We start from the raw sequence: 15,318 nt of genomic DNA, 5'->3' as shown, positions 1-15,318 counted from the left end.
GCTTGTAAATTGCATTCTTACATAACTTATTGTGTGGCCTGCAAAACTCTTACCACTGTTAATGTCAACAGGAAAACCAGGTTGTACTAAACAACTTAATTCCAAAACCAGAACTTGGATATGCAGGCTGTACTGTATCTACTACAGGGATATGTATAGCAAGTTTCTTTAGACTTGTTGTCTAATCAGGAAAAGTAGCTAGTCACCAGACTGAATTACTGGATTCTTTAGCGGTAGAGACAGACAAGTAGAAATTTCTAGACTTGTTCTACATGTACGAGGAGGGCAACAACTCCTCACCTGAGATTAAATAGAACTTTACAAAGGGGATGTAACATACTCAAAACTTTAGGTCTCATGTTTGCCTTAAGGTATTAATATCTTTTTTTTTTCCCCTGAAACACAGCAAGATTTTAACTTGCTTCATTTTGAAAAGGATTTAATTTAGGAGATATGAGAGCACCAAGAACAGGGATGGCCTCCAGAAGTAGTAAATATTAGAATGTCCTCAGTCTTCTAGATTTGGGGTAACTGAGATAATCAGATTTGCTGTTTACTTATTTACTTGTACTGTTTTGATACCAACCTAAGTACAACTTCCTTGAGACATGCTCAGCATTTTGCCTTCTACCTGCATTTTAGAAAAGCAAACAACTCTTAAGTACAACTATCGAAATAGCTTAGATAATTTCATTCCTCCTTGTAGCCCGTTGTATACTTGAAATTTGGCTTTACTGTCTGGATGCTGTTGCCTATCCAGATATTTGGAAACCAGAGAATACTATTGTGATACTCTCTGGAACTTTATAAAAAAAAAAAGCATCCTCTGTCTTTTCTTTGTTAAATAACTTCAACAGTAATGCTTGATCTGTAGCATTTTTTTGAAATACAAATGTCTATCTAAATTGAAAACATTCTGTGATTTAAGAAGCTCCTAACATGTTTGGTGTATTGCTGAAGTGATTAATTTCCAGTGATTTGGTAACTTGAATCATGTCTCTAGCTGCAATTTGCTTAGTTTTGACTTTCAGCCAGTGCTTTTCATTGGGTGGAAAAAACCAAACTGGCCAACTGATGTGAAGTATCAATCTAGCCCATACAGAGGCCATCAGTAGATGCACAAGATCTAGAAACCTGGCTTTGATAACTTGGAATATCCTCCAGCTGCCCTTAGTTAGTTACTTAAAGATGACAGCCTGAATGCAACCGCTGGCTCATGATGTGCTTAACAGACATCAGTGGATGTATTCTTAATTTATCTGTTTAGTTTTCAAATTAATTCATAATTTTGTCCCCGTAATATCCCACTCTTTCACATTCACTTTTTCCCCACTGAATAATTTTGTATCACAGCAAACTGTTTATTCCAGAATGACTTCCTCATTTATGAATGTATGAGTAGATTCTTGTGGAGTCCACTGCTACCTTCTTGCTATTGTGGAAATGATCAACTGCTATCCTTTTTCTTGTCTTCCAAACCCTGAGTAATCTGAGCTGACTTTCTCTTTGACAGCTTAGTTTTGTGTTTGGTTGTAGGTGGCTTCTTTGGTGTGGTGTTTTGTTATGGGTTTGGTTTTTTTAATATCAGTTGGAAAGGTGACTTTTTTACACAAACTGGATTCATTCTTCCTGGTGTACCCACACATCCTATTAGTTTTGGCTTTAGTTATGGTTTCAACCAATTTGGCCACGGTGAAGTAAGTCTTGCTGGTAGTTCCTGGATATTCCTAAGGCCTCTCTTTTAAAGAAAGAATAAGATAAAAAATAGGGAAATAGTTATTCCTGTGGTGTCAACACCAATTTTGGTGACTGATTACACCTCCAGTTAGTCTTATGACTTTGTGTTTGAATTTTTCCAGAGATTGAAACTCTTGGATAAATATTAGCTGGCTGTAGTGACTGCTTAATATCTGCTACATGTATTTGTAGATTCCTGTTCTAAAACCTATTCTACTTCAGTCTGAGACAGTTCTTCAAACCTGTCCCACATAAAAAAGGGTGCCGCTTACATAGGAATGTTCTTCTGCAGTGAACTCTTGATGGGGAAAGATGCACTGTGGCATTATCTTCCCTGAGTGCTTTTTTTATACTTTGGTCCTCTATCAGCTGTAGACTCTTTTGCAGGATTCCTGCTTCTGGTTTTATTATTCGTATGTACCTTTAACAAGTTGTTCTTCAGGCTTTTTGGCCTGTCTCACTGCAGCTCTAACATCTAATTTGTCTGGCTGGTATATTGGTTTTGGTATAAAAATTAAGTATTTTGGGTCACATACATGCTATGATTTCTTGTCAGGTATTTCTCTATTGCATTGTTTGTTCACATCAACCAGTTCCTTATGAAATTCAGATTTTCTTATCACTTATTGATCATCAACAGGGAGTGCTTAAGATGCTGGGAACTGAGATTCAGGAAACTGCCTGACTAAACTCTTCTAAATATTAAGTTGACTGTATAACGAATATACTCACACATACCAAAGAATTGTCTTTTTTTTTTTTACCCTTATAATAAATATAAAACTGATTGTATTACCAATCAAATATTTCAGATGAAAGCAATGTCAAAATTACAAAGGTAACCTTACACTTTACAAAGTGTCTAGATCCAGGATGTTTGTGTAAGCTCCTGCCTTATTTTTTAACTACAGGAAGAAATGCAATTTTACCTCAGGTCTTCTGTCTCATTCTAAGTGTAAGACTGACTGTATTGAGTTAGTGCACAAGGTCATACGGAAAATGACTGGGACGAGAACAAGTGGAGAAAGGACCACACTTCTCATTAAGACACTTTAATGTCACAAAGCAGCAGTGGACTGAAACCCTAGTTTTGTTGCAGTGTCTGTATAGAACTTTTTAAAAAAAATAAAGATAGAACCAAGTAAACTTTTAGAATGGGTAGATTAATTGGATTAAATCCACAGAATAAGTTACCTAAGGTTTTGCGTAGAGTTAGACAAATGTGAAAGGAAACCTTACCACAGTTTTGTCTTCAAGACTTATTTTTTAATCACAAATTGCCAATTTCAGAGTAGTTCTTGAAGCTTTGATGTTAGGCTCTATAGGGCTGATGATGGAAGTTTCCTGCAGCTATTTAGCATTTTTCTGGTTTTTGTTTCTCAAAAGTTACAACTTAAAATACCATGTAGCAAAGGAATAAATCTCAGTATCTTGAGCAGTTGCACAAGTATAAGTCGAGGGTGGGGAGGTGTTCATGTTTACCAGCTTAAGCCAGAGTTTGTAAAAGGGTTTGTAAAACTTTTGCCACTTATTAATCTGTGACTGGGCTTCAGCTGATCCAGCCTGGACAGGTTTACTGCAATTGTGATAGTCACTGGTCTTACTGCATTATAGATATGAATAGCTAAGACGTTCTGTTTAACCCCTGTATTTCTGATACTGCTGGAGTCTTAACTGTCATGACTTCATTCCTGAAGTTTTGTTCATGTCACTATAATTAGCACTTTTACATGTAATCATATAGTCAACTGAGTTATGTTTTCACCCCTTCCCACCTTAGCGTGAACAAGAAAATGCAATGGCTCACCTTAAAAAGCAGCAACAAGAGCTGGAGCACATGAGGTTGCGTTATTTGGCAGCAGAAGAAAAAGAGCTGGGGAAAACAGAGCGACAAGAGCTGGAGGATATCCGAAATGAACTTAACAGGTATAAAAGCATTTGTAAGGTTCCTTCCCTGCCCTCTTTCTTTTCTTGCAGTCTGCCTTAAAACAGGAGAAGGTTCTGTTAAATCAAGATTGTAATTGTCTCTCAGTCCATGAAAGAACACAGTTTACTGTCCCTTAGGTAAAGATAGCACATTTATAAAATGCAACAATACTCCAGTATAGCAAATCCCTGTTTTAAAGCCACTGTATCCTGTTTTTTATGTTGTGGTAATAGTTGTGCAGTACCAGGCTTTTTTCTATTTTAAACCTTTAGGTCTAAGCATAACCGTTGCATTAGGAAAAGAAAGAGGCATGTACTACTCATATTTTGAGTACATTAAAAATTTAAATCTATCTAATGTTGTCCTCCAAAAACTGTCTGCAGTAGTTTTGCATGTTGAACCCTTTTAGTTTGAGTGCTGTTTGCATCATCAAAATAGGAGCCCTGGTAGCAAGTATTATAGTTATGTATGCATGTAGAGAAGGTATTGTTAGAATTTAAGTATTATATTAACATTTCTTTTATTTATAGTTGTTTTTCCCTAGAGAGAGGATAATTTGTTACCTTTTATACATTCTTTTTTAATGTTACTAACTACTTCAGTAGATAAAGACTTAATATGAAAATAATCATAGTGATTTTGAATATGGTTCATCTTGATTCTCTCTGTTTTATCAACAGACTAAAGCAACAAGAAGAAGAGAGAAAGCAATTGCAAGATGTTAGAGATAATTCTGCTGGTAGAGTGGATAGTCTTCGTTCTAGAAAATTAAATGAGAACATGGATGATTATCTCTCTCGTCTGATAGAAGAGAGGGATACCCTTTTGAGAACAGGAGTATATAACCACGAAGACCATATTGTAAGTGAACTTGATCGTCAAATCAGAGAAGCTATTGCGAAAAGGAACACCACTAAATAAAAACATACAAAAAGTTGTTAAAAAGAGCCAAAATTTAAACTGACTGATTTTTATAAACTACTTAACTCTGTGAAATATTTAAGGTCATGCTTAATTTTGCACACTATTATTAGCTCTTTTTGAAGTCAATGTAAATATTTGCAACATGTGAAGTTAAGCACAGTTGTAAGTTTTATGTGAGTGATGGCTGTTTTTTATTTTTTTATACTCATGCATATATATGTGTAAATATATTTATCGTGTGTACGTTCTTCTGAAATGTTTTCTACCTCTTTTTGCATCACCCTGGATAGGTTTATTTGTACTATTTTTAATATTCTAAGATTTTTTTTGGCCAGTTTTTAAGAAGATCTCTTCAGCTATACTAGGGAGAAGTGACATCAGCTGTTTTCCCTGATAGAACTCTTAATTCTGAGCTGAAGTGCAGCACTGACCAAATGTCACTTTTTACTAAATCACAAGCTAATCAATTTTTTTCTTCTTCAAGTGTAGTTAAGAAAAATAAGTTTTGTAGTAAATAAGAGACAAGGTTTTGAGTGTGGGTGGAAAAACTCTCAAACCTTATGAAACTGAAATTGAATCAATTATTATACATGATGAAAATCCCTTTGTTGCCCTAACAGTTTTGCACATCGGCCTTTAAGGGTAAACCCAGGAGGGTAAAGACTTAGTGCAGAAATCTACATGCATTCTTAAATCCATCCCTAATGAGGAATGATATTTTAAGCACTAATTCAGTGCATTTGTACACTTCAAATTCTGAATACATACATAAAACAAGAGCTTTTCTAAGTAAAGATGTTTTCCTTAATTGAGACCTAACCACTTTGCAGTTACTTAACATATATTTCAAAGAATGTAATCTCATTACCACGTAAACAAAACCTTCTATACAATTTGATTGTGGAAGTATGAACAGGGCATAGTCTGCAGGACTTAAATGCCAGAAGAGAAATATGCAAGAAATGTTAGCTTGTGCATAATCACAATTGAAAAGGTTTTGGTTTCCAGCCTTCATTCTGTTTCAGTAATTTTAAAATCATAACATTAACTGACAACACTGTTCTTGCAATAGGTATTTTTGTCTGTCCTGTAGGCACAAATGTTTCTGTTTCAATTTCAAGTACTGAAAATGTTGTAGGATAAGCAAAGTTTCCAATACAAAAATTCTTTTTTTTTACTTAAAATCAGTGGACTTCCATGACCACAGCTGTATACATGTGGCCTTCCTGGTTTGTATGGTATTAATTATAGAATGTGGGGTTTTCTTATATTGTATCTGACTTTGCCTCTAGGTGCATTGTTTTGCCTCCTCTCTACCATCAGCCTGTCTCCTGTTAAATAAACTATTAGTTTAGGCTCCTTAGAAAAGTTTCAAGAAAGCTGTATAAACATAGAGATCATATTCTGTGAGAAATTAATCACTTATCAATACCAGACTTTAAGAAATGTTTTTGTAATACTTTGCACATTCACTGTATTGTTCAAATGAGTGTGCTTAGAGATCCCTTTCCACTAGTACAGCAAATGACACCTTCATAAATCCAATACAAATACATGAAAAGTAATTTTACAGGGGTTTTTTGCATCATGGCGTTGTCATATCACTGATCCATGGTCGTATGCAATTATTGTAAACAAATAAGGGAGCATCTGTCTTGACAGGAAGACTTGCTCATGCCACTTTTCAAATGCTTCCTCACTTCCTACAAGTGTAGTTTCTTCTTCAAACGCTGGAGGGTGCCTTAGACTTAAAGATCATGAGGATCGTGTTGACTAAACGTTGATAACTAGTGATTATTTTTTTATAACTGGTATTCTATGACTTTTCAGGTGTGTTACTTTATTAAATAAAATTGAAATTTTAAGTATTAAGGATTTTGTGTTTATTTTTCGGCTATGTATTTGAACAGAAATGTTTTGTTTACTATTTGTGGTAGTATGACGGTCTTTAGTGTGTGAATTCATAAAACTGACAAGTTCACTTTCAAATCTAATTTCACTTTATAATTTCTAATTGAGTCTCTTCCATGGCTATTGCTGTGGGGTTTAAAAAGAAACTGCCTGGGTGTTGTCTTTCTAGTATATCTTAAGTATTAAGTAAAATAAAAGGTAGAACACTTAATTTTAAAACATTTATAAGCCTGATAATTTAAGCTGTTTGGTTCCATTTTGGCATTTGAAAGATCACTACTTATAAGTGAGAAGCATGAATTTTGTGATTATTAAAAAACTTATTTAGCATTTATTTTGTTACAATTATTACCCTTAGGGTTCATTGTGTGTATTAGAATGAGAAAATGAATGATACTTCAAGTTTAATGCTTCAATTTCTTTTTCTTTTCCAGCACAGTTTGTCTATATGCCTCAGTCTGAAGTACGGTAGAAAAAATCTGTTTGTAGTAGATACCTATAGCAGAGACGAGCTCAATATGATCTTTTTAAAAATATTTTTTGTTGGGTTCCATTTGCCTTTTTATTGCCTTAAAACCCTTTTTAAATGTTGTAGCTATTCAGTGGAAAGACCAAATACCACTTTTTAATCAAAAATCTTTTAAAATTTTTATCTTCATCTCTCTTCATGACAAAAGAAATGTCATTTGAAACAGATGCATGAGATAAAGAGTTTATTTTAATTTACCCAGCATAAAAAGACTGCTGGAAACAAAACCTGTATTTGTGGGTTCAGTCCTGGTTCTGTACACCTTAGAAAAGGAGGTGGCAAGAGGAGCAACAGATAGGCCCTCTTGGCATTCTGGCAAATGCCTGGTATTGATTTTAGTGCACCTAGATTTCACTGGTTGATGGAATTATTTCAAAATAACTACTCTTACCAGTATGTTTCTGTGAACTCAAATGCCCATAACAATTAGTAAATGAGAGAAGGGGCTGGGAGCTGTTCTATGGCCAAATAAATTCCAGCTTTCATCTGCCTTGCAATTCAGGCCCAGAACTTGCAGTGGGTTTGGATAAGGAAACTTTGATTATATCTTGTATTTGTCCAATATAGTCTTTTAAAAGAAAAGCACTAGCCCATCTGAAAATGAGGGCATTTAGAAACACTGTTCTTTTTTCTGATAATCTTGAGCCAGAGGATGCACTCCTGTCTCTGTGTTAATTATTCTTGCAGTGGAGGGGACTTGGTATTATGATTTTTACTACCGAAGAGTTGCCTCAAATTATTTAGTACATGTTTAAAAGTCAGGTAGCAAATCTGGATGTAATGTTTATACACCTTGATACAGAGCATTAGCTGAGATTTTGAGAACTGTTACAAAGAAATGGACCTTTTTTCCCTGTTAACTTGTTAGACTGTTTATCAGAAAAATTGCCTCTGAATTTTTATTTACTTAAGCAGTGGAATGTATTATGAAAAAAAATGACAAATTATTTTAAAAATAAGACAGCACTGTTTTTCTTTGTATTGAGATTATTTAAATAGTTACATTATTATCTTTCCAGTATATTGTTTTTTGGGGGGAAGCTATAACCACTGGTTCTGTAATATTTTAGCAGTTATCCAACACTTTTAACACTAATACGTTTTCAAAACTGCTGTTGCAGAAAAGAAGCAATGTTATGTCTGGCACTGAGCTTTCAAGTATTCAATCCATAGTTCTCCCTCACTGCAGTTCAAATGCTTCTCCGTTCCATCCAGAGATAAACCTTAATGCACAACTAAAGACGGAAGTCCTTTATCATATCTTCTAAGTGCTACTGAAGCATTTATACCAGTTATTACATATTTATGCAATTATTTATTTTGCTACTACTGTGCCTAAATGATCATGACCTGTGTCAAGTCTTGGATAGGAAGCACTATCCCTGCTATTGTTCAAGACAGAACCGTAGAAAGGCGGCTGCATACTTAGATCTCATTTCATTTGTTTCTCCAGGGGGTTGTATTAGTAGTGTTTTCATTAGAAATGTTTTTACAGATGTTGGCTATCCAGATATGAAGTCTCTGTGGTGGAGGAGCAGTCAGGAGTTTGGCATTCAGAACAGAAAGAAAAAAAGTCAACTTCGAGAGACTAATTTATAGAAAAATAATTTACTGACTTTCTGATGTATAAATGTACAGTAACCCCATGGTGGCTTTAATGCAGAGTAATTGAATTCTTGCAAGTACAGTTATTTTCTATTCTTAACTTGAAGGAACATTACAGCCTGTCATTCCCCATCACCAAAGACTAAAAGAGTCCCCATTAATAATGCTTCTGGAAAAGTGACACCCACCGCTTTGTAGTCCAGTATTCCTTTTCAAGTGAAATACTTCTAATAGCTTGACAGCATTTAAAACAATTTATGTATTACTACAAAAAGTTTTGTTCTAACAATATACATAGAGAGTAGATGATTGTGGAAGTGTAGTGTTCCTGGATGTTTGACCAAAGGGTTTCAGTGCAGTTACCAAGACACCCAAGATTTAGAGTGAGTTTACTGGGGCAGATGGAGTCTAGTAGAACAGTCCACAGCCTAATACTGTTTCAACAGTTATTGTAGATTCCTCAAAGCTGTACTATGAAAAAAACCCTGTAAAAATCGTTGTGGGAGGACTATGATTTACTATCACTGTCATAACTTTTGTGTTACAAATACAAATGTAAATAGGGCAGCAAAATTAAATCATTGTTTTTTGAGTTGAGCAGGCAATCAAGCTAATAAATATTTTGTAGAATTTAGGTTTAAGTGATGATGGTAATTCTTCACCATTTTTTGTATTTTCTTAACAGCTTAGCATAAGTGAGGGTAATTTTTGTCTTTTTCACTTCTGGAGATACAGAAAATAATGTTATTGATCTCGTGTTAGGAGATGTTGGCTGTACAGGAGACCAGTCCATCAGTATGTTTGCCTCAGAAGGCTATTTTTGGCAACAAGATTAATATTGTAATACAATAGGTAATCCAGATCAGGGCTGAAAGGCACCATAAGCCATTACTTGCTTTGTAATCAGACACACACGTGAAGTTTGAGTCCCAGGCATGAAGTTGATAGGATGCTTCTCATGCAAATAAGTAAGACGACTTAATGGTTTGTTATTACAGCCAGCACTGTAAGCCAATACTGCAGTTATGTTTTCATGAATATCCATGCATATTTGGTATAAACCACAGGGCCTACATGCTTCTCCAGGAGCTGTTCTGGTGATGTAGAGGATATGGTGTTTGGACTACAACATTTTTGATGCTTGTGTAGTGGTAACGTTTTTTACTGCATTTTTCCTGAATGTGAATGCATATGATGTTTTAAATACTCCAGGTGATTGTTTTATCCTGACTTTTCTGATAATAATCCAATCATTGCACTGAAGAAATGGGGCTAATAACCCAAAATAAATGTAAAAATTAAGCAGAATGTCCAGAAGCCAGACCACACCACTACCACAAGGAATTGATAGGTCTATTTTCATAGATATATCTCCATGACAGGGCACTGCTATTTGTGGAAAAACTTGCACACCTCAGCAACATGCTTATATGCCTCTACAGTGCAGTCTACATGGCCCATCCTACTACACCTTGGCAGAACAGATGGATTTTTTTTTTTTTACTCCATGACTGTGTCTTCTTGTTGCATATATACAGCAAATCATTACAATGGTCTTAAAAGTTTTACCTGAGAAGGAACATTTTTATGCTACTGATTCCTATTTCATTTACATATGTCATCATTAATGCAAATGGCTTGTAACAACCTCAGTAGAAATAGGTAGGCTTACCAAGGAGGGCATCTTAGAAGGCATTATCTCTCAACACTTCTTAAGGGAAAAGCAATGCTTTGCCACGCTAACCAAAAGCTTGTGTTGCAGTACTTGGCGCAACGTGGCAAAATCTTTCCTGAATCACTCATGAAGGGGCTCCCACTGGTAAGCAGAGGGTTGGGCACCAAGTCTGTGGTTTCTCTGCCCGTCTTGCTCATAAGGGTGTTGAGTGATCTTTAACAGGGCTCTGGGCCTCCATTTCCTATCAGCAAAATGAGAATAATGTGGGAAAAGCTTTTCTGTGTAAGTGATTCACAAACTGCTTTAAACTCAGAATATCTGTGCTGGATACGGTTGTCTTAATGCCCTAAAAGGGGTAGTTACTGGCTTCTACTGGGATGCTTCTTCAGCAAATGAGTACAAGCTATTCATTTTGCTCTTTTTTGGTTAGATAAATCAGTATCTTTAATTCTTCTGGCTAATTAGCAGTTCAACCAAAAACTTAAAAAAAAAAAAAAGGCAAAAATACTTCAATCCTTATGTTTAACTCCCTAATTTCTAGGGAAATTAAGGGAATCCAGGGCTGCAGCCTTCCAATAAAGACTGGGTTAATTTTCTTGTTAAGAGGTGAATTAAATAAAATCACTTGGTGAGGGCAGAAAAAAGGCAAAATACCAAATTCTGGGCCTGCCCCAAACAAGGCTGTACGTGTATGGTGCAGTACTGTTTACTTTTGTGTGTCTCTTGGTAAGATGAAGGTGATTCCTCATTATACTGAAGCTTTGATGAATAGCTAGTTAATGCTTGGTTGTTACAATGTTTGGAAGAGAAAAGGTCAAGCATTGTTTGCCATATCCCATCTATTGAGCAAATAAGTAATTGTGAGGGTTTTAGTGAAAACTTTTACAGGAAAATCATTTTGTGACTTACTAGTATTGAAATACTAATAAAAGCAAATCCCTATTATCCTAACAAACAAGCCAGATACTGTTCAAAGTAAGTCGTGAAGGTGGGGGGAGGCGAACCTTTAATGAAGTAACTCTCAAATGCTGTGAAACCAAGTGGCCACTGCTGAGCAGGATGCCCAGTGCCATCTCTACATATGATGAAGAGAATAGTAGATTTCACCAGCAAACGAATAGATTGGGGTGGTTTGTTTACAATGAATAATAAAAAAAATTGGTAGTTAAATATGCAGAGAAATTACATGTTACTTTCTAGACTTTATGTGGAAAGCAATCTTGATCATGTAATTATTTTTTAAAAAGCAGCTTCTACAGAAAATTAGTTTTTCTTTTTTGAAAAAGTTTTTATGCATACTTAAGCAGTCTTTCACAAAGAGCTGAGGTTTTTTTTTGAGTTTTCTTCTTTGCCCTTCCTTTCCTGCTCATTGAAAAAATCATTCACAACAACTGTGCCATTACTCGTGGAAATATCCCACCACTATAAAAGGAAAGTATCTTAGCTAAAATAAATGCTTGTAAAAAAAAAAAAAAAATTACTGCCCATGTCTTTATTTTGCTTGCTGCTTATTTTACCACTCAAGTTTCAGATAAAAATGCATTTCATGCTTTATGGAATGCAATCTGTTACAGAGCACGGACAACATACCAAATTGTGTACCACAAAATAACAAGCTTGTATGTACAGGCAGGGCTGCTGTTTATACTGCCAGATTCAAACTTCTAGTTAGATAATTTTTGGCAGTGAAAGCACCCAGTCTGTTACTTATACACCAGTTAATCCTGACTTAGAAAAAAAATGAAAGTCCATTTAGGGCCTCTAAAATCTTAGCTTAACTTTTATACTGTGGTAAGAGATGATTTAGGGTATGTCACATTAAAGACTGTAATTCTTAAAATCTTTCTTCTGTGTCAAACATTAGGTCTTTAAATGCTAACATTTTGTTTTTACACAAAAATTTAAGAATTAAGTCAAACTAAAGCAACTTCTAGTAGGCTTAGCTCAAAATTTGTTCTGTGTAAGATCCCAAAAGAAGAGAAAACAGGCATTTAGCGTTGTCTGCTTTTTTTAATAGAGGAACAAGGCTACAATGAAGAACAGCAGTATGAAGTAAACAGGCTATCCCTATACGGTTTGATTGTGCGCATATATATATATGTGTGTGTATTTAAATGAAAGAAGGAACATGGTAAACAAAAAGAAAACCCAGGTTTTCTTAAGGCAGAGACACTTACTTAACTGAGAGCACTTTCTTAATTTTTTTCTGTAGCACAGAACAGGATTTCAGTAGCTCAGTATCCAAATTATCTAACGTCATTTTAGTAAGAAGAAACAAAGTTGTCTCTGGGGACATGAGAGGCAACATGCAACCTGGTTCACAATAACTTCCATTTCTGATCTTCATATCCTTACAAAATAAAAACCAACCAAACAAAATCCCACCATCATTTGGGGGTTTCCTTATGGAGATTTCTGAAATCTTGAATTTACTCCTCTAAGTCTCATAAATACATATTTTTTAAATGTCACAACCTCAACTCCCTTTTCTAGCTCCATTTTGGTTATCACAGTATCTATTTTAATGGCTATTAAGCTACAATGTCCGTACCTTATCTTTGTCAGTTAATGTATCTAATTCCACCATCCCAGAGGGAATAAACCTGAAGCTAAAGCCTGCAATATATTAAAGAATCAAGAACGCTTATGCAGAACAAACAGAGGATTTAACTTGGATAAACAGCAGAGAGCTCAGTGTCTTTTATGTCCAGAGCTCAGGACTGGAAGAAGAAAATGACTATAAATCATCCCTGTGAAACAACATAACATAAATGTTGTATGTTTATTTAAAACTTTATACAATCATTTATCTGGGCTATAGCTCAGTTTCAAAAAGTGCTCTGCTGTAATGAGGTACTGAGACTAGCAGTGATCAAGAGTAAAATGATATATGGTCTTCAACCAGAATTTGCTTATGGGAAGAATGGAAAGCACTTAAGCAGACACCAAGTATCTATAGCTAGTAGATCAAGCGGGAGGATAATGCAATAATAACAAAAACTTTGATAAATTTTTTCCTGTTTCTCTTCAAAATATCACATTTCTTGTAATGTGACATTGTTTTGAGAGCTAGGCAGCCGGCAATTTATGCCTTAGTTTTCACACTTGAATAAAGGCTGATTTGTTGTCAATGTCCAAGATATGACATGTTGCTCCACCAGACTTAAATTTAAAAAACAGGCTAAATCTTTGTCTGGTCTTGAATTCCAGGGAGAAGTGCTCTTTAAAATATGCCGCTTTTTTTTTCTCTCGTGTATAACAAGTACTCTTGCGAATTCATAGCTAGTAATTCCTGATTTTTTTACTTACGGGAAGTTGAAGAGCCACTGATGGTGATATATTTACTACCTAAGGAAACAGGCAAAAAATATAATGTAGTCTTTACTGCAGAAGGTGGTTTTTTCCCTCAAGTACTTGGCATCCTGGAGTGTCAAGTAGGGAGCCTGAAATCTCCCTGAAGTTCTGAGCGATCGAGATCTCCCTGAAGATCTCAGCGATTGTCCCCAGCGGTGCCCAAGCGCCCATCAGGTGCCACGATGGGGCTTACCATGACGTCCCAATTGCAAACGTGGCCAGCCAGGACTGAATCCACTTTCATTGTGTGTGGGCACGCTCTTGCACACAGCAATTCTCACCACAGTATTTCTTACCTAGAGTTCCAATGTCATTCAGGCACATCTTCCTCTGCGGAAAGGCGCCTGTGACACAGGAGATCTCACCCAACGCTTGGCGAAGTGTCTTTGGCAGTGGCAGCTTCTGCTGTGGTTGCAGGTGCCTCTCCCCATCTGCTGCAGCAGCAGTATTATTTCAGTTTGCAGGACCACAGATTTGTTTAGTGGTTCAAGAATTAACCATTTAAAAAAAAAACATTAAATCTAGATGCACAATTTGCATGTTGATTTTTTTTTTACGTTTTATTTTGTGGCCCATGAAGACAAGGGCTTGTAGAGATGGGGCTGAAAGTGTCTTCTGACAAAGAACATCAGAGGTGAAACCTTCTTCTCTCTCTGTTTCTCCTCCACAGTTGACAGCACCCTGTAAAACAGTGCTGTAAAGAGCACAGGCTCATAAATACTTCTATGCCTATGCAGCTCCGGATATTTTCAAGCAAATATATTTATTATGTCAATAACGATAAAAAAAAGATGACTTATTCAATAATTCATAATGGTTTCAGAGCTGCTGGAGGCTAGTACAGCTCACTTTACTTTAGATAACTTATAAATGTAGATTATTTCCATGACAGACTGAAATTACTTTCTGGTGAATATTTATTTGAGCTTTAATTTTATTATTAACCCAGTATGGTCTAGAAAAGAAGATGATGGTGCTACTGTCTTCCTCATGCTGCGCTCCCGCATGCAAGTAACGAAGTCTCTGAGAAACATTTCGTGGAAGCAAAGTGTTAAACGCTTCTCCATGCCATCGACACCAGAGCAAACTCTTGGCTTTTTTTTTTTTTTTGGTACCTGAAACTGTTTTGTCAGTCTGGCATCTGGGTGTGAACACCTCTATTTTCCCTAGGTAAAATATCAAATATTCTGTTAAACACGTGTCTATATCCCAACAAACCCAACACTTTAAGTGAGTGCTGTTGTGGTGGTGCTTGAACACTGAAGAAAGCATTTATTATACATGCAGAAAAACATGCACCGAGCAAATTTAGGATAGCTTTTGTAGCTTCTTGTTGTTTAAAGTTAATTTTTACAAGCTAATAGGTTTTTAGTTTATCAACACTGTGTTTATATTGAACGGGAAGCATATATTCCGTAATTCTTAAATACGAAATTGCTTTATTAGTTTAATTTTTCCCATGCAAAAAATACGCAATCCACGGCAATCCATAAATCCAGGCCTGGTTAAAAATAAACCTTGCTCTAACACCAACAAAAGCTAGCAACAAATACTTGAAAAGTTGAACTCCGTACAAGTATGCAAGGACGCCACGCGGACCCCGGTCAGGGCCGGTCTCTAGGCAGAGGCGGGCGACGGCGGAGCGTGCCCGAGGCC

At 35.9% G+C, this 15,318-nt stretch overlaps 1 protein-coding gene across 1 annotated transcript in view; it reads left to right on the top strand.

Annotated features, from left to right (window-relative positions):
* Positions 1–4,585, top strand: part of CEP120 (centrosomal protein 120kDa) — a 32,872-nt gene extending 28,287 nt beyond the window's left edge. The window contains exons 16-17 of the mRNA XM_010291132.1: positions 3,518–3,663; positions 4,345–4,585. Of these exons, the coding sequence (XP_010289434.1) occupies positions 3,518–3,663; positions 4,345–4,585 (387 nt within the window). The remainder of the gene's footprint in view (positions 1–3,517; positions 3,664–4,344) is intronic.
* The last annotated feature ends 10,733 nt before the right edge of the window (positions 4,586–15,318 follow it).

Source organism: Phaethon lepturus, unplaced genomic scaffold (assembly GCF_000687285.1).
Source record: "Phaethon lepturus isolate BGI_N335 unplaced genomic scaffold, ASM68728v1 scaffold54647, whole genome shotgun sequence".
NCBI classification, from domain to species: Eukaryota; Metazoa; Chordata; class Aves; order Phaethontiformes; family Phaethontidae; genus Phaethon; species Phaethon lepturus.
Note: the sequence above shows the minus strand (reverse complement) of the source record. Positions and strands in the feature narration are given on the sequence as shown.